Raw genomic sequence first — 26281 nt, 5'->3', positions numbered from 1 at the left:
ATCTTTCTCTTTGATTTTGGTGCTATTTTTGGTGACTGAACATATTAATATATGCTATCTGTTTTTTTTTTTAAATATTAATTTATATTTCCTTCTAATGAAAAGTGATTTAGTTGTCATCATTTGCTTCTGCTGCTATAAAGAAGTTATTTTTCTCAAGGATTATAAAAGACTAAAAGAGATACCTCTTTAACATTGAAAGTTTAAAGATTTTGTAATTATAATAATTTAGTATTTTGTTTGGATTCTGATTATATCATGATTATAAAGTGCTCTCCGAATTTACTTTAAAAAAATATTTTTTTTATTTAATTTTATTGTTTCAATTCGTACACTATGTCATGATTAAGAGTTGAAGTTTAATAAACTATGTTTTGTAATATGAACATGATTCCAATCGTTATTAGACTTATAACTACATATAATTTAATCCAAATGACTTTTTTTCATCTTTTCTTCATAGTATTCGTGAATTTAGTGGTAGGTATTTAATACAATATTTTTTTGCTGGTTGTGAATTTTTTTGGTTACTTTTTGGTTGGGAAAATATATTATCCTTTTCTTTTTAGTATGATTTATTTAGAACATTTGTATGTTATTAATTTTTGTAGAAGCAATTATTACTGCCATTAATATTGACGTTAATCAAATACTTTATATCTACAAATAAACCTGATTTTTTTATTATAAAAAAACAACTTAATTTTACAAGCTCTAGTTTGTTGCTGTTGTAATTCTTCTTCAACTTTTACCAGAAACAATTGAAGGAATATACATGGGTGTAATAAGTTGTCAAAACTTCACTTTTATGGCCATTAAATTTGTTGCCAGAATTGTCACTGAATGTTTTTGATTTACATACGGTCTTTATTGACACTTGTTATGATTGCCAATAATACTTTTACTATGTTGAATATGTGTTGATCACAAGTTAATTGTTGGTAAAGGTTTTTACGACGGCATATATGACTGTAAAAAGTTATTTTTGTCACAAATGATCCTATTCCTATCTTACTTTTCTTATCTTAATGACCAAACGGGTTATTCCTGTTTATTCATATTAAGAACAAAAATAAGTATATATTGTACACATAATTTATAAAGGATTGAATACCCTCCAAAACATTTTGTGCCTAAGCTAAGGCGATGTTATCAAAAGTTTCAGAGCAAATTAATCCTATATTTTAGAACTCGTTAGTCATCTCTAGTTTCTTTGTGTTTCCGTGTACTTCTTAATCAAAATTTGGCAAGTCAATCACATATTACTTATGGCCTATGGGTTAATTTTTACTCGGCCTATTCTGTGTTTAGGAACAATAACGACAAGACAACAACTCTATAAATCAATGCCCTCTCTTTTCGTTTGAAACTAGAACAATGCCTTCCTTAATTAACACCAATCATAATTAAGTCAAGGGATATTAGAATTTTTGGGTTGTGAATTGCAAGTTGTTTAACCCCGTGTCCCCCTTTACCATGATTGTTAAGTATAAGTTGAGAGGTAACATTATGAATTAGGAGCTTCAAATTGGGGGTGGATGGGGTGCAACGATGGGATAACAGTATGTGATATATATAGTCAGAGACTTCTTGTTGCAGGTGCATGAGAATATACTTGTGCTCACTAATAACAATACATAAAAATTAATGATACTTTGGTTGGAGATTAATCCTATACTTTCTTTATAGGAAAGCCACGTACAATTATACATCAATATTTTAATTGCTCAGCTATGCACAATATTTGGAAAGGATGGTATGGAAAGGCTAACATAACTAAAGTTCTGCCACATGATTCATGCATTCATTTCTGGCAGCATTACTTGGGTTCCACATATTCCTTAAAAAGGGAATGCTGGGTGATTGTGTGGTGTGTCATAATATGGTGTATTTGAAGGTCTAGGAACAACTGTGTTCAGAGGGGTTGATTTTGATTGTCAAACGTGTTAATCAGGATATCTTATGACACAAATGGGTGCTGAAAAGGAAAAGTAGGAATATTCATCGGTTCAGATCAAAGCACTTGTACGCCTCGTTTTAGCTTATGATAGGGTGGGGTTGTAAGCTTTAGTCTTTCCTGACACTTCTTGTGCGATTTAATTAATATTTTTATATTTTCTCTTCTCAATTAAGTTAGATAGATTTCATTATTGCCATTTTGAAATATATTTTGATGGGGAAAAAATGAAGTGTACGATGCTTATATAAATTATTTTGATGCATAAATACAAACTAATGCATAATTAAAACTTACAAGTAAATCCCTTCACCCATCATTGTAAAGAAGCTTTATTTGCACTTTTACCCAATAACTAAATGATAAATTAGATTAGGCTTAGCAATAGTACCCAGATTTCTAAAAGAAATAAGAGAAATCATATGCACCCACCCAAACATAAGAGATTTAATAAAATTTAATGAAATTTGACAAGTGCGCTTATGTCCTTGGAAGCGGAGCAAATTCTTTTTTCTATTGATGAACAATGAAATATTAGGATATATAATATACACGTATGTTATCTTATCTTAATCTATGCACGTTATTCTTGTATATACGTTATCTTAGCGCATACATTATCTTATCTTAATCTGTGTATAATATTATACTATATATTATATGTTCAGCGAAATTTTGATCCCCGACCCAAATCCGTTTCGTAATCCAACAACGACCCTTACATTTCACTCTAACTTTGTCCTACCCATAAAATATTAGTCATGAACAACAATTAGAATATGAAAAACATAAATTTATGAGATCATAAATTCAAATATATTACTTTTGAAATCAAAGACTAAAATTTATGAGAAAACTAGCTTATCTTACAATACCAACATAAGATTAGGAAACTACCTTATCTTACAATACCAACACATATCAGGTACAAATTCTTCCTTAACCAACAAATAGCTCTGACTTTCCACTTATTTTAGTATGGAACTCCTTGGAGTGAACTCCCCCAGACCACCAACTAGGAGACCATTCCCAAGGTGTTAGCTTAACTAACACCATTCTCAAGGTGGTAAGAAACAGAACATAAATCTTCAGTAGTACGTATTGTTAGCATAGGGAAGAACGTCAAGTGCTCCCATTAAAACAATGAAGAGGAGCAATATATATTGCCATTGGACTTTAAAGCAGAACAAGAAAGCTTGATTGATGATAGAGTTGGGACAAATACAAGCATGTTACCTGGATCGTCCCACTAATCCTACCCATGATTTCCACTTTCCACCTTGTTCAGGAATGCAATTTGGGTTGATTCTTTCATGCTGAACAGCAACATTACTTCAACTAATTGATATGGCTAACTTTGTATGACTGTTAAAGATCACATCAACTGATTAACCCCTCACTCAAAACATCCGCATAAAGAGGAAAAAGGTGTCATAGGATCACATATTCTTAATCATTCTCAATTTTATGTTAGTAACCTGTGTTGTTATCAGGATCAACACCTCAGAAATTCAAAATTATGGTCATCTCAGCAAATCGTATTTCCTTTTAGCTTCTTCACATTGGCATAAAAATTTTAATTGCAAATTTCAATTCCGAATTTGCACTTTTATTTGGTAGGTTGTACACTAGGAAAAAGCCACCAACATAAAATCCCTGAGACCAGGGGAAGGAGCTAATAAAAACTCACACAACACATGCTTGTTTCCATGCAATATTATCGGCTAATTAAAGGTGCCAGTGTCTTAGCAAGAAGTAAATTACAGCCATTTAAAGAGCAGATCAAATCATAGAGGTTCTTGCTCTCAGTTGCAGATTATGTAGCTGAAAAATGACAAACATGACTATTGTCTTTGGCATGTGTTGTGATTTGACATATCATCCTTGAATTCCATTTGCATTGGATTGCTTCCCTTGTTGGGGCTTTACATCCCCGATCTCCATGGATTCCTCCTCTGTTGGGGCTTGTTTCCCTGTAACGCCTTTATTGTCTCGGTATATGAAATATAATATTAGTTGCGTTGTCCCCAAAGCAGAACCAACACCATTAGGTACCTGAAAAACCATACATGAATATGAAACTATGAAACTATGTAACATTTTATTGTCTATGCCACTGCACTGCCAATAATAAATATGAAACTATGTACCATTGTAAGTTAAAATTGCAAAGTGACTTACTGCAACAAATGGGTCACGGCCTAGCAGACCAAAGATAAACCAGGAAGTGCCGCAGAGAAAAACAAACAGAGACAAGAAGAAGGGCATGAACTCCACACTCTTGGTTTTGATCACTAGTCTCTGCACATAGTTTCAAATCCACAATTAACACACACCCACTAAGAATGTTGAACTACTAGTATTACCAACAACTAGCACGGTTTCCTAGGTAGTGTTCCTGAATTTGTATATCATTTTTCACGTTGACCAATTAGCTATGTATATCAATTTGTATAGAAATTAATCAATTTCTACCCTTGTTAAGCAATAATTAAGACAATATTACACGGTATGAAATTTCTGGTAAATAAATAACTCCTTGTGGGTGCATTTTAAATGAAAAGCAGAGTTTTTTTGGTAAACAAATAACTTCCTGAACCACAAAGTCAACCTTATATCTCCTATGAAAAAACAGAGTTATGACAATTTATTAAAAAATTACCAGTGAATATATATAACAAATTATAAAATTGTTAAAATTTGCTTTGATACAACTATAAGTACAATTACTTAGCTTACCATAATTGAGAGTGGCGAGCCATACATGATAATGGAAAATATGGCTGCAGCGAAGCCACAGAAGAGCTTTCTGGAATTGCCATGAAGGGCAAAGAGTGACACGAAAACAACAGCAGAGAACACCGAGAGCACGAAGGTGAAGAGACCAAGAATTTTAGCCTTTTCCTTCCTTGGTGCCAATACGATGAAGATCAACACGTATATGATTTCTATCAATGATCCAGTGCCATTCACTGTTGACACTAATATGTTGTGGGGAGACACAAAAGGCAAACCATACCTGTGGATTGTAAAAATGGTAAGGGACTAAAAACAGACACAAACTTTTACTTGGAACTATCTTTGTTTTAAGTTTTAATAGAATTGATTTTGAAGTATTGAATAAAATGTCATCTAATCAAACATTCATGTTTATGATAAATTTAATGAAACTATCTTAAAAGTCATATTAACAATAATAAATTATAATTGGATGATAATATAAAAACTGTTTCATAATCGCATTACTATTAAACTCAAATTAAAATGTGTCTAAATTAATCAATTATAAATTTCAGATTAGAACGTGATGAGGTACCATTTAGTAGCTAGCAAGATTAGTATATAGTTTTACACGTAAAGTTTTATTTAGCAATTGAAAGCGAAAATTTAACTACTAATTGATTGAATTCTAGTCCGACAAATTGAAACCCCACAAAATTTATCCCTGCCATTCGGCACACTTTAAGGATTAACCAACAGACAAGCAACTTTTTCTCAAATAAAAAGCAACGTAAGAAATTATTCGGGTATAAGAAATGACAAATTATATCAAGGAAAAAGTAAAGAAAAAATAAAGACAGTTGGACGAAGTAGCAAAAATAGCCACCACAAAAACGGTAGAAAGTGCACGTGATTTGACAGAAGATTTGAGGGAGAAGACCATAAAGATATACAGTAAAATGAAAGAAAATGCGAGAAGCTCACCAAGCTGAAAGGAGACAATTGAGCAGTGTCATGACATATGGAATGCCCGAGAACTTCTCTGTGGATCTGTTCTTAATAATCCTCTTGAATGTGATCCTACAAACCCGAATTCGTCACAATTTTCACTCAAACTTGCACTATTCCGCACATCCATAGAGCAAAATAAAAGATGCTGATTTTATTAACATGTATGCACAAATGGTTGAATTGCTCAATTTGGTAAACCATGTTCATGATTTAGAGTTTGAGTTGGCTTAACTCAACTCAAAAAATTAGCTCATGAAGCAAGAATTGTTTTTCATATGCATACATTATTTTAATTATATCAGCAGTTAATATGAAATGTCAAAGACTTCAATACATCCTTTTAGGTCAAGAATTAGAAATCTTGAATGTGAATTTGTAAGATTAAACATTGACGGGTTGTCCAATTACAGTCCAATAAAGGGTAGTCCGATAAACCCAACAATAACTACTAAAATAAACTTCTATACTGTATTAGAATTAGAGTTTACACCTAATTCAACCTAAATGCTACCTTATGAGAGTTGTGCCTTCCTTAAATATACTATTTTAGTTATATTACTAGTAAATGTAACATCTCTAACCAATTTTAACAGGGTCATGGAAACCCCTCCATATCCACAAAAACATAAAAAAAAAAAGAAGGTAAAGCCACAAAAGTTTAAGAGGGAGATAACAGAGAGGGAGGGAAGCAGCTATGTAATGCATACACTGGAGCCAAGAATAGGAACAGAGCGGAAGCATTCCCTGTACCAATAAAGAGGAACAATGAGAAACAGAGGAACCACAAGTTCAGAAGCCAAGTATAGAGAAAAAAAAAACTTAAACTTTCATCAGGGTGATAAAAAACGAAAGAAACTCATGTAAAACCAAAAGGATCTTAAACCAACCAAAGATGCCAAACAAAAAATGTGCAACATCCATGGCCTTTGAACTTGTGTTATCTTTTATTTCTTTCTTCTAGCTAATCTGCAGAAGTAGCGGATGGAGAAGGTATCCCTGAGAGTTGAGAGTCCCAAAGTGCTCAAATAATGCCTGTTTCTTTAGAAATGGTAACAAGCTACGATGATAGGAGAGTACAAGTTAGTTGGTATATATAGGAAAAGGAAACAAGTGCAAGGTTAAATACAGTATAGTACTGTATTTGATCTTATCCTTGGAACTTGATGTTGAGAACTTATTTTCCTTCATAACCACGATCATAATCATGTATTATACGGTCTTTGTGATGTGTCTCATTTGTGCCAACCCGAAATAATGCAGATGCTTATGCTATATATATCATTGTCACACTCGGTACATAACTCACGGGATGAGGGAAAGGGCAAATATAGTAGTAGTTCCACATGACATCAACACGAGACATGTATGCAGTGCAACAGTGCAGCTTCTGCCATTAAGGAACTGTTGCAATCAGATTTTAACACAAGTGTTAATAAAAATAACTATTTATAAAAAGAGGCCAAAGGACAAGAAAAATAAGAAGAAGAAAAAAGCTACTTGGTGAATTTATCCCACGGATCATTTTGCAACTAGACAAGGACCAAGCAGAAAAGGACCTTGTTTGGTTTCTGAAAATACTTTTGTTCTTTATAAATATAGAAAAAAAGTAAAAAAGTATAAAATAAACCTTGTGATGCAATCGAATATGTGATGAATTCTTTGGAGGGGTTAAACGATTGCTATGGTTCTGTGAATTGGGATAGTTTCTGTGACATCAAGTTTTTGTATCTTGCTTCTACAGTGTCCCCATTCTGTGTTTTTCACCTCTGATTATCTAATTCTATGTTTAGCTTCTGGTAACAAACTGGGGGTAGAAGACTTGCAACTTTTCAAATAAGAACTTCTAATGCTCCAAAACATTTTCTATTTCTTGGGGATTGGAGATAATAGGAATTGTTGTGCTTTAACAAAAAAATAATATCAATTAGCCTAGTTTTATTAGATTTCCCCTAGGCGATCATAATATTCCACGAATCGTTTGGTGGATAAACCAAGGACTCAATTACGTTGTGAATTGTGCAAATTGCTGTGGGTAAGGAGAACTGAGAAGCTGGATAAAACCGACTCTCTCTCTCTCTATATATATATATATTTTTTTCTTCCCTTAAAGCATATTTAAGTATATATTACTAACCACTACCAGTGTATGTATGTACACTACTATTAGAACTCGAGTAATGAAGAACAAACTGATTTATTATATAATATCATAAATTATAACTTTTATACGATTCTATTTAATTAAGATTGATTTAATATTGTATTGTTGCAGTTTTTTAAAGACTAATAATCATGATTCAAAAACATATTTTTTTTTATTCATTTGCATTACGTCAATGTAGAATAAATTTTATGGTGATAAAGTTTCTGTGTTTACAAACCGAGGGTACCGCTAAAAGGGCGGAGGATGATTGATTTGTTGATATTACACATCTTGATAAGTTTCCAATGCAACCTGTTCATAGTACATTAGTGTTAACCATTAACGAATATGGTCTGCAATTTGTTATTTCAACCACTGTCTAAATATTCATTGCATAATGATATGTTTTTTTGTTATCAATGAACAATAGACAAACACAAACAAAACATAATAGCCCTCTCTATATAACTTCACTTCTTTTCTTCGGTAGGTAAGACTACTAATAAATTGCTATCAAATTTTTCAAAGATTTGGTATATGCATTTCTGAAACAAGGCATTTTGTATGTACATTCTAGTTTTTCTATTTGTGAGAGAAGGCATTTTGTATTCTACTTAAATTATAATGATTGGTTAAATTAGAATTTATATTTAATATACATAAATAATGAATTACCATAATAATAATAATAATAATAATAGTAATAACATAATTAAAATATAACATATAATGTTTCAAGTTTCTGAAGAAAAAACATAATAGGCATAAGAAAAATGTAAAAATTGTTAATATTTATTGAACATCAAATAAAGAATGAATAACACAACTGATTTTCTTAAAAAAAACTGATTAAGCACATTATAGGGAAAAATGAATTAAAAATTAGTTAAAAAATATTATATTATAACAACATATTTAATATATAAGTGTAAATAACCAAGTGATTAGACAAAATAATTAATGTGTTAAAATTAATGTTGAATTATTCAAATATTATCCAAGTTTAATGACGAGCTAAAACAATACTTGATTTGCTTATCTCTCCAAACTTTGAATTAGTTAAGATTTTTTTCCTATGATAAATTCAAGGGTTAAAACAAAAAGAAATATTTTATTAGTACTATATTTAAAATTTAAAATATTACAACATTAAAAGTTGCACATTTTCTATGAAGGATATCTTGAAGCTTGGTTTTAATTTTAACTTTAGTTCTTAGTTTACTTTCTTTTCCTATTAATCTTTCTCCTCTCTTTTTTAATCTTAATAGTAAATTCGTTTTAGGTTGGTGTTTTATCATTTAAATTTAAATTTTTATTATTGACTGAATACGTTGAATGCTTAATTTGGCATATTCTATAATTAGGATTAATAATCAGTTATTTTCATCACATGAGACATATGAGATTTTCACATTATATTTTCTCATGTAAAAATCTTTATCATCAAAATTCATGTTTTCAAAAAATTATTAAAATTTCTCTCTTATTTTTAATTAAAGACCCTGATTTCATATGACCAAAACATGATAAGAGGGAATTCATTTAACCAAAGGGTTAATGTAATGGTATAAAGTCTGTTAGGCCAACAACACACAGAAATCGTTGCTTCTGTTTATCCTTAATGGGCTAATCATTCTTGTTCTCCATATATATGACTTGGGTCCCAGTGGTAGAGACCGCGATTGCTTTCATTAAAACATTTGGCTCTGTTTCCTTCCTGGAAATGACTCGAAAAGACTACGTTATTCTACTTCTTCAGGTCACACTTAATTTCAATGGCAAAATGCATTTGTGTTATGTGAAATAGTAAGTAAATGGCATATTGAAACATGTTTATGTACGCACGAAATATGATCTTGCGACAAATTTTGAATAGATTCAGCTTAACTCGCTAAAAAACAGATGCTACAAGCCTTCAACCTTCACCATTGACTAGAAGATTCATAAATTTGTGTAAGGCCTTAAGGTACGTCAAAATCATCATTGTAAAGAAAAATAAATCACAAATTGCATATAACAAGAATATATAATACACATCGATCGATCACTTTGATCATAACTCTTTTAAATCCATATTTAACCTTTGATTTTGTAAAAATAATATTTTTAAATTTTGTGAAAAGTCATTTATAATATTTTTTTTATACAATTAAGGATTAAATGATGATTTAAAAAATCAAAATTGGAGTGATTAAACCAATTTACGTCTATGTTGGCAGTCACATTAAGCAACTTTCTTTTTAGTTTCCTTGTCATGCATTAATTGTATAGCCAATTACACTAAACAGTTCTGGTACATTTGTTTTCTTACTTTTTTAAACGCCATTCGTCTTCACGAAACAAAAAGCTTTTACGCAGGATCCAAATATGATAAAAAAAAATTTATATAGATCAATAAGGATTTTAACACTACCGTCTTCACGATCCAAACAAAAGCTTGTATACATTGTTAACCGATTGATAAGTGTATCAATTTTATTATAAATAAAAAAGATTAAAACAAAAAATCGAGTGTCAAATCCATAAGGACACATTACTAAATACTTAATTTGTAAGTAAGAGAAGAAGTAGAAGAGAAAAAGAATTGTAAGTATAAAATTTAAGGATAAAAGGGAAAAGAAAAAAATAACAAGAAAAATAAATAATAATGTAAATGCAAAAGATGAAGTCGGATTATGATAATGTTGGGGTCTAACTATCCTTGATGCAATATTAATATTTTTTTCTATTAAATATTTTTCCAATTTCCACCAACATCCACTAATATGCTCAAGATCCCTCATGATGAAGAACATAATTTATGTTTTCTTTCTCTCAAATTCCTTTGCAAAGATTTAATCATAGACAACATTAAGTGTAAAGATGCATGCAAAGACATAACAAAGTCACTTTATTCCTAGTAATGCAATGTTGAGATTATCTTTTTCGGTTCTTTAGACATTACAATTTCTCAATGTATAACCCCTAAAATCAGATGTATAGATGACCAAATCACACAATAAAGATAAAGAGCAGAAAAAAGACAATAGAAATTAAAATTACATTAATAGATAAGAAGAACAGTTACATTACAAGGGTTTTGACTGCTAAGCTCCAACAGAGGGAGTTGTCTCTCACAGCCATGAAAGATTTTACACTTCATAGGGTAATAGAAGAATGGGATGGATGACTAATAGCAAGAAAAATGGGAAATGGATAAGAGAGAGGATTTCTCTTAAGGGATAAGCTCAGGCTTTGGATCGCTCAAAGACTTGGTATGTCTTTTCCTTTTGCTTCCTCTTTCTTATATAGGCTCTAGATAACTTAATTTTCATGCTGATTTCGCGCTTAGCGCAGACTTTCGCGTTAAGCGCGCCTTTGGATTTCATTGTGAGTTTTTCGCACGGGCATGCGCTAAGCGAGCTGTCTACTTCTTCAAGGTTTTTTCTTTCACTTTTTGTCTAAATTTTCCTTCAAAGTACCCGAATTTTTCTTCTCTTAACTTCTGCTAATAAAAAATAGTAAAGATGTTAATTTCTTCATTATTTCATTGAAAGCAATAATAAAGAAAAAATTATACTCATTTATTAACTAAAATTGATTATCAAATTAACTCATATTTGACCGTTATCACACATGATACAAATATGATAAATATTTTTATATAAATCAATAATAAAGAATACAAACATTGCACAATAAAAAAAATGCGTACAGAGGAGCGCCCAAAGGAATAAGATAGATACCTAGTATTCTCTTTTCTTTATTTTTTTTTAATTCACCTAAGAAGTAAACTTCTAATTTCACAAAGACTCTTGTCGGTTTTGGACATTAGCAATTGCTTCACTTTTTATTTTATTTTATTATATCATTAGTATGAAATATCGGTTTTATAATATCTATGTTGAAAATTTTATTTGATTATTTTTTTGAGATTTTTTCTCTTAATTATATATTTTTTCATGCACAAAATTCAAATTTATAATCTTACATAAAGACATCAAATGTAATATTAGTCGGAATAACAATTTGTTGGACCAATTGGTTAGTCTTTAGTTTAGGAGCCTTTTGGCGCATCCAAACATCATGCATGTGATCCATTTCATGTGCAATGAGAAAGAGGAGACAGAAAGAAACAAAGGAGCTAGTTAACCTTTATTTTCATATGGGGCCATTATTCAAATCGAAAACCTAACCAAATTATTGAATCATGCATGCGTAGTGTAAGTATGAAAGGTAGGATTAAAGGAATGCCCTTCAGAGGACGGCTCTTGCTAAATATTAGTATGTATGTGGCTGGAAAAAGTGCAACGCTTAGAAAGTAGGTTTCCTCCAACTTCTGTTTGGCCACATACAAACAAGTTTCCAGAAATTAATCAAAGGAAAAATGTTAAATATACATTTTAAAGAGTTACTGTTTGTTGGATAGTTTAATTTGACATTGTTTCACATAAAAAAAAGTGAATAGTTATGTCTGAATAAAATTTGAAGATAAAAGTCTTCTTTTGTTTCTCAATGGTTGTTTCTCATGAGCTTATTATCCTCAATTTGAAGATGAAAGTCTTCTTTTGGAATACTAGGTCTTGTCCGCAGGTCTGCATGACGGACAAATTTCTTTTTTTCTTTCTAAAATTATAATAAGGATGAAAATATGTAGTTTAAATCTTTAGAACAAATCCATATGTTCTGAATAAACCTAAAATAAAATAGATGTATGCAGGGATCAGTCGTTTCAAGAAATTCTTCCTAAATATATAATACACATGGCATTCTATTTTATTTTAAAATTGGTAAATTTTATATTTTATATATATGATATGTTAAAAAACATGTTAATAAAAAAAATGCCTTCAATAAAAACAAAATCCAAAAATATAATTCACCTGTGTATAGGCAGAAGAAGCTAAGAAGAGGAATAAAGAAAAAAATATAAAAAAATATTAAATATAGAGAGAAATAGAAATGTGAGATGAAACTGATATGGAAAAGAAATTCACTCTTGTGGAAATAAAGATAAAAATAAATTTAAAAATAAAGATGAAAAAAATAAGATTAAAAGAGATAAAGGGGTTATGTAAAACTCCAAAAACAATCTCTTATCGGAGAAAAATTTCTTAAAATGCTCTCATTAAAAAAGTAACTCCTAAAAGCGTTCTCCTTCAAGATGAGAGTTTATATTTATAACATAAGCGTAAGTCATTTTTTTAATTATTAATATATTAATTATGTTCAATAATTATTATACCACCTAATTAATCAATGAACATTATATTGAACTTGTATTCTAAATTACCCGTGATAAGTTTGGTATCCAATTTATGCTAAATGAGAGGTATTTCCTTCATACTATAAGTTTAATTTGTAAGAAATTTATAATCTTAGGTCATGGTATAAATATGAATGATAACGGGTAAATATGAACTATTTTTTATAATAAAAATATATTAAAAATATCTTTAAAAATATTTATTTAGCTGTAATTATTTTTGGCTTAAATGTTAGGAATTGATATTTTCTTATTTATGTCTTGCAGATATATAAAAGAGGAGTTAAAAGCAAAAAAGATCCAAAAAATATCAAAAATATAAATAAAGAAAAATTTTGACATCAGACCCAAATCTACTTCAACAAAAAAGGGAGTCAAACCCAAGTCCACTTCAACAGTTATAAAAAGGGGGTCAAGCTAAAAAGACTCAGAACTCTTTAGTGACTACATCCTAAATCCCCTTTCTTTCATCAGTTTCTAAATCCTTTTTTATGTGTAAGACCATTTATAGTTATGAGAGACTTAGTTAGGTCTTACATGCATCAGTTTTAGGAGATGTCTTAATAAAATCATTGCTAGAGTGATTGCATTGTGTCAATGCATCAAAGCAAACATCTAAAATTATAACTTCATCTATTTTATTTATTGAGTCTTTGCAAAGGAAGGACAAGTATTCTATGTGGGTAAGAAAAAATTCACCAAATTAATAGAGAAAAATCTAAAATAATACATCTTAAGCAAAAGCAAATAAAGTAGATTAGCTCTCAACATTATCACATGAATTTATCTTTCTTTATCTTCATCTTCATCTTTTATTTTTCTTATCTTATCTTTTTTATCTTTATCATCTTTTAATTTAAATCTTTTATCTTTTCTATCTTCTATTTTTATCTTTAAATCTTTATTTTATCTCTTATATTTCTTTATTTGTTATTTTAAATTTCTTATTTCTTGTTTGTAAATTAGGTTTGCATCAATTTTAAGTTCAAAGTCCATGTGATTTCGACATTCAGACTTCCTAGTAATTTATTATTTATGACAAATTTAGTGTACTTGTCAACAAGTTAACAATAAATAAATTATTATTCATGATTCAGTAAGTGAAAAACATATATCTTGTAATCATTGCTATCAAGTTTTATATCATATGTTCTCTCACATGTAAAAATAGAGAATAGATCAGTATTTATATATAAAGAAATATCTTCAAACTTTTGACTTGTTTGAAATGTATGAATCAATGGAACATAAAAAATAATTTATATGCAAAATCAGATACCCTTCCACCTTATTACCAATACCATAATAACTCATTAGTTTCTCCATTAAGAACAATAAAATGTTTATAATAATTATTGTAACAACTAGTTTACTTTTTTGTAATAATTCTTCATTATCAAGCAATTAACTATGATAATTGGTAATCAAATCAATTCATGAGCCATAAAATATTTTTCAATATACTTAACTAATTAATACATAGTTTTTGACAGAAACAATCATAACTGAAGGTAGTTTTTCTCCCATTGTAGTACTCGACCAAACTATTCATCCAAGTCTTTATGCAAAAAGAGAGTGATCAATTTTTTAGGTCAAGTACACATATTTCATTATATAATTTCTTTTGTATTAACTTGCCATAATCTTGTGTGTATTCGATGCTTGTGTGTATGAGGTCATGAAATTAAGCATGTGCCTCCTGCTTTGGGATAGAAAGAAGACCAAAAAATTAATAAATGTAATAAGTAATCTTATGAGAGATAGGAAAAAAGAACTAAAATAAAATTAAAATAAAGCAACTATATTTATAATAATATTTTTGTGATATATTTTTATCCGTAAAAATCGAATACAACATTCATCATATTCAATCAATAAAGCTATACCACCTCATTAATAACCCTTTCGTTTAATGCTAATTAGGGGTGTGAATAAGTCAGACCGGCCTACAGGGGCCTACGACCTGACCTACATAAAGTCTGGCCTGAACTGAACTATTTAATTAAAAGGTTAGGCTCAGACTTTATTAAAAACTTATTAAATTAAATAGACCGGACTTAAACTTATTAGAAAGCCTTATAAACCTGATAGGCCGGCATATATATATATATATATATATATTATTTTTTGGATACAATTAATATTTTTTTTGAAATTATCAAACTTTGATTATTCTATTCATATAATGAAGGACTTTAATTACAATTTAGGTGTGAGTCATGTCCCTTTTTATATTCTTTATTATTTTGATTGACTTTCATTTTTCTTTAACTTTCTTATTAAGTTTCTATTCCATAGAATATATTAAATATTTATTGTGAAAAGAAGACTTTTAAAAAGGCTATCAGGCTAGGCCAGACCAAACTTTTAAAAAGACTAAATCGAACCAAAATAAAAACCTTTAATAGGTTATAGGCAGACTCAGGTCTCAAAGATTCATTGTAAGCTAGGCTCAGGCCTTCTAAAGTCTGTTCTGACCTATTCCCACCCTGATGCTAATTGTCTTTATCCAGCAGCTTATTGTTGAAAATTCGGGTATATGTGATAGAAGTCTTGCTTTGGTTTGGAATTAGTTGTGGTCATCCACTTATATATTGTAATTAGCTTTAACTACATTGCCCTGTACACGGGTCAACTATGCAGTCCGCAAGAACACGCTGCAAGAAAAATATATATTTTATCTTTCAAGAGGGCAAAATGATGCGCATCGATTTCTTAAGAGAAGCAGGATTAAAAGTAAAGAAAATGTAAGTATGTAACAATAACATTTAGTTATAGTTGTGTCAGACCGATAAACCAGAACAAAATTGGTATAGATTTCTTTTTTATGATTATTTACTTTACTAAATAAGATTCTAATAATGAAGTTTCACTTACATAGTCTTCCAACACGAGAGATTAATATAGCCTTCTGATTTTTGCTGTTTCAGTTGTAATTACCACATTTGAGTTAAAAACTTGTGCCTGGACACTCATTGTCAGAAGGACTAGAACACTAGAAGAAAGCCGTGTACGTAAATGAAGTTTTGCAAAAAAGAGTAACATTACCGATTCAATAACATTAGACTGCATCATGTTCTTAAGGCACCTAAATAGTATAATAAATCTCAAACTGAGCAACGGACCAATAACCTAACTACCACCAAATTGTGGAGCCATCAGACAATAAGAGACTAATTAATTTTGGATTAAGCATAATTTGGTGATGAACAAATTAATGTTGCCAACCTTCCCCTCAAGAGTTTTGGTTTCTTTTCTAGCTAGCTTTTATGTTTCCACAGAAAGTGACGAGACTTTTATGTCTACACGTCTTTTATGCTCCACGTTAAAACCTTGGATTTTTATTATTTAAAACTTTCCATAACAAAGTGTTTTCCGCAGTTTCTGGTTTCTTTTGGGTTTACCTTATTGAAGAACTTCACAAGAGCAAATAACCAAATTAAATTTTAAAGTCCAAATGACCTATTTAGTGTTTTCTTATTTTCATCTTTTATCTTTTAAAAAATCATATTATTCCTTTATTTTTTTAAATTGATTCTTTCGTTCATTGTAAATTAATATCATTAATAATTTAAAAATATTGGCGGCTAAATGCCGTCACAAAATGTGTTTCTCATTATACCCTTCCACCTCTTCTTCTCAATGTGGGTGGGATTTTCCAAGAGGTCAAAGGGGTCACGCCCTCCACGGTGCGAACGTGGCGTTCATGTGGTGGTCCTACAACATCATCACCATCTTCGGTGAAACCATTACCGGGATGAAGTGCAAAGGCATTTTCCCGGCAGGGGCAGTGGGGAAGTTGATGTCCGCGACGAGCTACAACATCACTAGATGACATCTTCTTGGCATCGGAGGAGGAATGCTAAGGTCGTCGACGACGTCTTATTGGGAATCCTCTCGACGTTGTGGTGTGGAACATGGATTTGTCACGACATCAAGATTCCAAGGTCCGTTTTCACGGCTTTCACGCCCCGTTAATTGCGTCATGGCTTCGATCTCGCCAACTCCGGCAGATTTGCGATTGTATTTACAGTATGCAACTTTGGCTTTGCCATGGTTTATGATTGTTGTTGATCTCTATATAATGTGCATTTCATTGATTGTTTTTGTATACGAAGAGGGAGTAGAAGTGAAGGGAGAAGAAGATATGTATATTTGATCAACAATATTAGTTTTAGATTGAGGAGAGGACTATTTTGAATCAAATTAAAAATGTAAAAAAGATAAAGAATTAAACTGGAAAAAAAATAATAAGATAAGAAACTAAATAGTTTATTTGGCCAAATTTAAAAATCCATGAGAAGAAGTTTTCGTGGAAATCATGCCTCTTGGATGCGATTAAACTAGGATCCTTTCCTAAGGTGAGGAGCGGCCTATATGACTAAGCTTTTTATGCATCATTTTCACTTTCTCAATGAATTTGAGATACAATTAAGTTCTAAAAGTATCACATCGCTATATAGTTTCAAGCATCATTCTCACTTTCTCACCTCCTCTCTTCTTCTCTGTATCCATCCTTTTTTCACTCTTTAAATATGCTGGCCATTGAACTTGTTTTTGGAGGAAGTGTCATACACATGTACAATATCATTTTTTATTTATTTATCACTCCATCATTATAACATGTAATAAATGATATGCAGAACGGAAATTGACATGACAACAAAAATGTTGTACAAACTGTTGTATGAATTGTTATACATATAACATTTCTTTTTTTAGAGCAGTCCATGACTTAAATCCTATCAATACCTTCTCTTAGGATCTTCCATCGGCATGTTACCAAGTATTCCTTAATTTAAATGGTTAATTTTTTTTACTAGGACTTGTAAAGCTTCTACTTGAGCCTCAAGCTGACAGAAAATAACCATTGAACTCAGAATTTTAAGCCATTCATTGTGTTTGAAGGGTCAACGAAATAGCCATATAAAGTATCATCCTACTACCCCACATTGATCTCTTCAGTTAATTAAGGTCTTATTTTTTTGGAAACTGTATAGGGAAGACTATTTTCCTCACATGTATTGACCTCTTCACGTATCCAACAATGATTGGTTATGTATTTGCTCTCATCTTTATTGAAAGCAATATGCACTTCATAAGGTAAACCCACAAAATGGGAATCATTGCCTTAAGATAGAACATGATCGAGAATTTAAAACACATCCCATCACTAGATTCCGTAATTTGTACCATTGCTGGTACGTGTTCCTCCAAAATTAGTTGATTTTTTAAAAAGGAGTTTACAGTTTACCCATTACCAACAGTTAAATCCACATTAAGGACAGATGTTCATTGTGGACTCGTAAAATTTCTTTTAGTCTTTACCACCCGAAATTCCTGATCATTTCGACGACATAAAAGGTTTATTAAATAGATAGAGAACCAGAATATTGCTTTCATTAAGGCAGTGAAAAACATAAAAGCAAGAATTTAGGAAGAATAAGGATATATATTGGTAGAATAGGAGCACTTTACATGCTAGGTGAATATTTGTGGCCAATTCGTGCTTATAATTTGCGTTGTCAATAATATATTTGTGAAAGTATTCATATTAGCAATTACGGATAGCAGTTGTTAAATGTCGATTTGATATGAATTTTAGGTTGCCATGATGCCATCCCAACAATGTTAGTTGGATTTGATGCCCGAGTCGACTTAACGATATATCATGATGTAATAGACATGGTGATAATACTGATGCATTATTGAAAGAAGAAAAGACTAAGGATAATGGCTTCTAGAAGAATCAAACTTCATCCTTTTCAGTAGGTAGAAATTAATTGTTTGCTTCTGAGAAGTATATACAGAAATAGGCCCGTTTTTCACAACATACAAAAGTTTTTGAAACAAAGAAGAAAGGGGCTTTAGTGTTTGGTCATATTTTGAAGAGAGTTGTTCTCGAAGAAGGATGAAGTAGAAACCAAATAAAAGGAAAGGCTCAATTCTTCTATTGATTTCTGCTCCTATACAAATAGCTTTCCCGCAAGACAGACACAGATAATAATCCTTGCTAAAGACTAGACCTTTAACCAAAATAACACAAACTCAAACTTCAACTAAAATGTCCTCTCTTCTCTTCCTTTCCTTCTCTTCTCTGTTTCTTGGTTCAATTTTTTGCCCTTGCCAGTTCTGTAACTTCGACGTATTTAAAAAGTTCATGTTGTAACTTCGATGTATTTAAAAAGTTCATGTTGTATCCTGAGGGGACTTGCATGAAATATCATGGATGAGTCTTTTAAGATAGTAATCTACAAGTGCCAGGAGGTCATTCTTTATTATCTTCAACATTGTTTCCAACAATAAGAATGACTTCTTGAGACATAACAAGTAATTCATTTATTTTCAAGCCAACCCATTTATTATCTATTATTTGATTGATTTATCCTTTATATTGGAATGGGTGAAGAGTCAAATGATTTGCCAATTTCTCTCGGGTGGCTGAATCAAGATAATTTTGAATAAGAGTTTTTGATTTTTATTCATCTTTGGCTGTAATAATATCTTGAGGTTTGCAACGATAACTTGATATATTTACTATATGACCATTAACTAAAACATGTTTATGGTTAATTAATTGGGGTGTTTGAGGAATAGTCGCAGCCTTACCCAACCAAAAAAGTATATTATCCAAACGCATTTCAAGTAGTTGTAATAAAATCTGACTAGTTGATCTTTTAGCTTTTCCGGTGATATGAACGTATTTAAGCAATTGTCATTCTGTAAGACCATAATGAAAATGCAAATTTTGTTTTTCTTTTAAATGAATAAGATATTGAGATTTTTCTACTGGAGTGCGATTGATTTCTAAGTTCACTTTTGAGTGTTGGCCTTACGAGCACTATGCTAAAGAATTTATCTTCAGTATTTACACGCAAGTCTCCCAAGATGCAACAATAACTTCTTAGATTGGCTGAGACTACAAAATTGACAAGGACAAAAACTTAAACCCAGAAACAAAAATAAAACTAAAGGAAGAGAAGAGAGGATTTTTCTGTGTTAAAACTGAGTCTGAAAGTATTTACATAATAAGAGAGGTGCACGAAAATCGTCAAAAAAAAATCCCATGATTTTAGTGGTTGGACCGTATCAAAATCAGTCACATTTAAACTAAGGATTTTCCAGTAAGCTTTTTGAATTTTAAATTCATAATAACCTTATTAAATCAAAAGTAAAAATTTTGTAGGCTCATTACCGCATGCACCAGGGGGGTTCAAATCATCAAATTTGAAGTTGATATATAAACACTTGAAAGAAAAAACTATTCTAGGCAACGTGAGACTTTGCCTTTTTGAATACTCATCAAAATACAACAAAATATCACAAGTGATTTTCCTATAATTTTTTGGTTTACTCGTGTTCACAAATGAATGGCAGATGGTCCTTTCCTCGTGCATTTTTTTTTTCTTGATATATATGTTTCTCTGAAGTATCTAATTTGATTTAGAAGCAGTTGAGTTGATGAGAACAGAGAAGCTTCATCATGAAGTTGAACTTTATATCCGGTTGGTCTTTGGTTTTGATCAGTTAACTCCTGTAACCTTATACATTTGAAACCTTGGCCTTGATATAAGTGTAACCCAATAGCAAGACTGCCCCAACTTTGGGCTTGATATTCTACCTATGCTACCAATTGTTTAGCTAATTTCGAAGTTAGAACCTCATGTATACTGTCCAAACTTCCACCATTAAATCGACCACAGTGGGTTATCACAAGCTAGTATGTGCCTTATTAAGAAAATTGGCAATTAAAAGACTAAAGCAATTACTCGTTATTGTTAAATTTAAAATGCTATATGTTAATGCTTCGATCCTACTAGACTACCATTCAAGTTCGTGACAGTTGAACAACCCAAACCGCAAATAACCAGGCATGCCTTGAAGACTTGAAGTGTAATTGCAAACACATACCAACAATATATTCAAATCACCAAAACTCCTGAATCAAAATTTATAGTTGAACATGCCAACACGCCAAATTGCGTGAAACCATAATGAGGCTGTGATGGCTGATGGGTATGCCAGAATAGGGGAGATGGAAGCAGCCAGGGAGGTCTTTGAGATGATACCTGAAAGGAATTGCTTTGTGTGGTCATCTACGATTAATGGGTACTTCAAGAAGGGCAATGTCACTGAGGCTGAGGCTGTTTTTTGACTGGGTTCCGGTTCGGAATTTGGAGATTTGGAATTCCATGATTGCTGGCTATGTCCAGAATGGATTCGGTGAGAAAGCACTGCAAGCTTTTGAGGGAATGGGAGCTGAAGGGTTTGAGCCTGATGAGTTTACTGCAGTTAGTGTTTTATCTGCGTGTGCTCAGCTGGGGAACCTGGATGTTGGTAAGCAAATCCATCACATGATAGAACATAAAGGGATAGTTGTGAACCCGTTTGTATTGAGTGGATTGGTTGACATGTATGCCAAATGTGGTGACTTGGTCAATGCAATGTTGGTATTCGAAGGGTTCCCTGAGAAGAACATATTCTGCTGGAATGCTATGATTTCGGGCTTTGCCATCAATGGAAAATGCAAAGAGGCTCTTGAGTTTTTTGGCAGGATGGAAGAATAAATATAAGGCCTGATGGTATCACCTTTCTTACCGTGCTTTCCGCTTGTGCTCATGGGGGTTTGGTCAGTTAAGCTTTGGAAGTAATATCTAAAATGGAGGGATATAGAATTGAAATTGGAATCAAGCATTATGGATGCATGGTTGACCTTATTGGGCAGAGCAGGGAGATTGAAAGAGGCTTATGACTTGATAGTGAGAATGGCAATGAAACCTAACGACACAGTTTTTGGGGGAATGCTTGGAGCATGCCGGATTCATTCTGATATGAAGATGGCAGAACAAGTAATGAAGTTGATCTGTGAAGACCCTGTTACTGGTGCTAGTTCTCACAATGTGCTTTTGTCAAATATCTATGCAGCTTCTGAAAAATGGGAGAAAGCTGAAAGGATGAAGAGCATAGATGGAGGGTCTCAGAGGATACCCGGATGTAGTTCAATAATCTTCAGTGACTTTTGTGGATTTAAGTGCACAAGTCCCACATTAAAATGAATGGGCTAGGTTCAATCTGAAAAGAAATACCTCTGTCAAATAAAAAAAGAAGAAAAAGAGAAATACCAAAAGAAACACTGCTCTATACACGAAATAGTCTAATGGCGACAAAGACTGGGCTTTTATCATAATTGCAGTAACTGTGAGCCCCACGCCAAGACCAATGCATGGCTGCAGCCTCCATTATGGGGTAATATTCCAACAGTTTTTGATTAGCAAAGCCATTTTGATTTGTGATTCTGATCAAAGAGTTGTCTGAGTAAAGGGCAAGGAAGTGTGGTTTGAAGCCACATGCAAAGTATTGAAAGCTAGTGAAGGTTGACTTAATCGGTAGGATCTAATGAAGTCTTGAGTTCATTTTCTGACTTCATTGATGGATCAGTTAAGTACCATGATAAGCCTTTTCTGAGACCTGTGGCAATGCCCTGACTTGGGAATAGAACAAACCCTCTTCACCTAAAATTTAAATTGTCAGATATTATGTAACCAAGCTTCTTAATTATCACTATAAAATTTCATAGCATTTGATGTGTACTTAGAACGTAGAACAGCAACTTTGAAATATAACACGACTGGTTTGGTATATTGAAGGTACAAAGATTTTGCCTATATGATCTCTTGATTCACATAAATCCCAGTCAGACAAAGTAGTGGGAAACAACCTCTTTGTTGTACTACACTACAAATATAGAAAGCTGCATTTCAATTAGCTCTGGGTTCACAGAAGATTTTAGTTATACAACCCGGAAAGATTCAGCTATCTTCTTCAAATCATTGTAGTGTCTCTTCCACTGAAGACCTGCAATTAAGACAACATTAGATTATTTTCTGTTAGTTCTTATAGCTTCTTTGTATACTTTCTAGCTGTTCAGACTTGATGTTGTGAAACAGTGAAACTATTTAGAAGAGGATAAATAGCTATACCGCTGCCTGTTACTCCAAACAAATATAAGCGGTTGCCAGCTGCAGTGGCAGTAATGAAAATATGGGGAGGCTCTAGCTCAAACTGGTAGTAAGTTCTTCCTTCATGTTCTGCTGCACTAACGCTCAGAACCTTCCCTTCTACATTTTCCCCAATCATTTCTGGACCAAATGCATTGATCACTTTCTCTGGAGGTCCAATTTTTTCTATTGTAGCATTGTCACCAAGATCTGTATAGATGTATAGTAAAAAAGTTATCATATAAAACAAGTAATAAATGGAAGTTACACCTAGAAGTTTCATTGTTCTTTCTGTTTCAACTTTATTCTCCTTGTCTCTAGAAAGCTAAGATGGAGAAAGAAAATGGGGCAAACTCAATACTCACCATCGGAGAATCTAAGAACAGGAGCAACAATGACAAACAAACGTCCTTCCTTAGAGCTGGCAAATCTCAAATCTATCTCTGTGCCACCAAGATCTGCTATTGATACTGGTACCTGTTAAGCAGATGCATCCTGGATGAAGTATACACAAGCAAGCAAGCAGAAGGACAAAAAAAGAGAGAAAATGTCCTCTAGGTGAAGAAATGTGAGAACATATCTTTCAGATTAAAGATAAGTAAATTGCTCACCCAAAACGAGACAAATAGGAGTTATTTCATTAGTCTTTTCCACTGTATACTTAAAAACTTTTTTCCAACTTTAACTAGAAGAGATTATTAAGCATCACCTCTTCCCATTCTTCAGGCACTCTGAAGCTGTATGGAATAATAGGACTCCATCCAACACCATGTCCTCCTGACTTCTCATCCGGCCTGCGATAGGTCCTCCAACCTGTCTGATCAAATACTTGCCTACATTATGTCACTTTCATTAAAGATCTTGATCCTCTCTATTAACAAAACTGACACTCCAACAAACTAACATTTGTCGATTAAAAAAAACATTTAAAATCTATAACAGAAGAGACAATTGGAATTCAAACTTCAAAACATGTATGAACTCAACTTAAGAATTAACACGTGCATTAACTCAACGAATGGAAGAAAATTACTTTTTTTCTTTCCTAGAATGAACATTTGGTAACTGATAGACCAGTGTTTGACCAAATAGCAAATTCTTTAAACTAAACAACCTTACGTTTATTTTTCACAACAAATTTTGACACTTTACATCCACGGCATCCTTCATCATGCAACCGTTAGTGCATGCATTTCCTTTATCACGGCTTCCATGTGAAAATTCTCTTTCTTATGGTTTTTATTCACGTTTGTCTGTCATGTATTGTTACATTACAAAATCATTTACTTTGCGACAACACAGTCTACAGTAAAGAATAAACATAATTTTTTCACATTCGAAATTCCAAAATGAACGAACCTTGTTCATCTGGCTCGGACAGGCCAGGAATTCTCCCTGCTAGAAGGCCTTGTTTCACCACAGCCAAACTCTCACCCGGGAAAGACAACAAGGAAACCCCAGAAGCCAAAATTGTTCTTCTGTTCACCAACAAAGAGGAACACTTGTCACTTTCTATGCTGATATCTTTTGAGGCTGAAGCAGCTACAGTTCTTAGAGTTCCATTTTGAAGTGTCTGTGAAGAGGGTGAGATAATATGCATGTGCTGAGGATTCCTCCAGCAAAGCACACTGGTCGTGGACAAGGCTGATGCCATGTCCTCGAAGGTTTATGTGCTTATTGATTACTTTATTATGCGAGAAAAGAAGAACAGAATTGGTCACCTCAGAATAGAGTGCAGAAAATCATGGAAGCTGATGTCTGGTGGAAAGATTAATGTAGAAGTTGAGGTCCCAATAAGGTTGCCGAGCTCTAAGAATCTTGTGGACACGGTGCTATTGTGCTTCATGAAGATCGAACATTTGTTCCTTCTCGGCTAACACAAGTATCTATTTCTGGCCTTACACGTGTCACTCTTACAATATATAAAAAGGAATTGAAGTAATATAATATATATTGTGTGTGTGTGTGATGATAGAAGCTACATTTGATTAATTATTTCTTAACATTCACACTTATATATTAAATATAATTTCCATGAGATTTCCTCTTTTTACATTTGATATCTCCTCATTTTTATTACATTTGAGTCCCTAAAGTGATCGGTGTAACACCTTTTACGCTTAAGAGGAAGAGTAAGTATAACCAAAATAAAACTCAAAAATTAAGAAATGTTTTGTAGGATTTAAAAGTAGAAGGATAGACTTCAGAGATTTTGTGTGATTTACTATAAATTTAAGTGATTACTTTAAAAAAACAATAGTATATGATATTTTAATTTTAAAATTAATATGTATACTTTCCAAAATTAAAATATTTTTTTAATGTATACATTTTATATTTTATTAAAATTAATTATATATATTCCTTTATAATTTTTAATAATTTTAATATATATTTATCCAATACATAAGATACTTACCAAATTTATTGTTGAAGATCATGAATGAATGACTATGGACAAAGTATTATAGTATTCATTTTCATGCCTACGTTAAAACATTAAAACACATGTATCCAACCTTATATCTATGAGTGTGGCAATCCTCATTCATGTCTTTTATATATATATATATATATATATATATATATATATATATATATATATATATATATATATTTATATTTTATCGCACCTTACTTAAAGTATAAAATCAATAAAACAAAATATTAATTATAAAAATTACTACATTTTTTATTGCAAAAGTCATTCTTAAATCATCTAAACATAATCATACTATATTAGAAGCTTTTTAGTGGGTGTAGTAATATAATACTTGTACATGCATTCATCCCAATCAAATTTTCTGAGTAAAATTCCCTAAACCTATCCCCATTAAATGAATATTTATCTAACTTATTATGGGTATCCGTAGGATTAGGGTAAAATTATCATCCTTATTCATTAAACTGATTTTAACAATTTGGTGTGAAGTTGGATTAATTTCAACTAATCATGACACCTTTTTTAATTAGTGATTGGTAAAGTAGGATAATATTTCTGTTTCAAACATAATTTATTTAGTTTATGGTTCATATAGATTGCGAGTCTTATAAAATACAATTCTTTTAGAATTTAGATTTTTTGTTGCTTGATTTGCGTAATGCATAAACTTAATAGATATAACATATTACATAGTCTAATGTGCATATAATTGAACCTAACTTGAAAAATAGATTCAAGGTTGGAGATCTTAAAATTGACAAGC

General features: G+C 31.7%; 2 protein-coding genes and 1 pseudogene across 2 annotated transcripts; 1 reads left to right on the top strand and 2 right to left on the bottom strand.

Moving 5' to 3' along the window:
• Positions 1-3527: 3527 nt before the first annotated feature.
• LOC114410351 (bidirectional sugar transporter SWEET1-like) lies at positions 3528-6964 on the bottom strand. The gene is made up of 7 exons (XM_028374273.1): positions 6826-6964; positions 6577-6746; positions 6397-6433; positions 5663-5758; positions 4697-4976; positions 4139-4258; positions 3528-4012 (listed from the first exon to the last, which is right to left on the bottom strand). The coding sequence occupies exons 2-7, from the start codon at positions 6608-6610 to the stop codon at positions 3836-3838; spliced, it is 744 nt and encodes a 247-aa protein (XP_028230074.1). The 5' UTR covers positions 6611-6746; positions 6826-6964; the 3' UTR covers positions 3528-3835.
• Positions 6965-21082: 14118 nt separating this feature from the next.
• LOC114410350 lies at positions 21083-22140 on the top strand (annotated as a pseudogene).
• Positions 22141-22611: 471 nt separating this feature from the next.
• Positions 22612-24912, bottom strand: LOC114410349 (psbP domain-containing protein 4, chloroplastic-like). The gene is made up of 5 exons (XM_028374272.1): positions 24435-24912; positions 23785-23888; positions 23441-23552; positions 23058-23285; positions 22612-22932 (listed from the first exon to the last, which is right to left on the bottom strand). Exons 1-5 carry the CDS (start codon positions 24727-24729, stop codon positions 22868-22870), a joined length of 804 nt encoding a protein of 267 aa, XP_028230073.1. The 5' UTR covers positions 24730-24912; the 3' UTR covers positions 22612-22867.
• Between the last annotated feature and the right edge of the window lie 1369 nt (positions 24913-26281).

This window comes from Glycine soja, chromosome 4 (assembly GCF_004193775.1).
Source record: "Glycine soja cultivar W05 chromosome 4, ASM419377v2, whole genome shotgun sequence".
Lineage (NCBI taxonomy): Eukaryota > Viridiplantae > Streptophyta > Magnoliopsida > Fabales > Fabaceae > Glycine > Glycine soja.
This window is presented reverse-complemented; position numbering and strand designations above follow the sequence as displayed.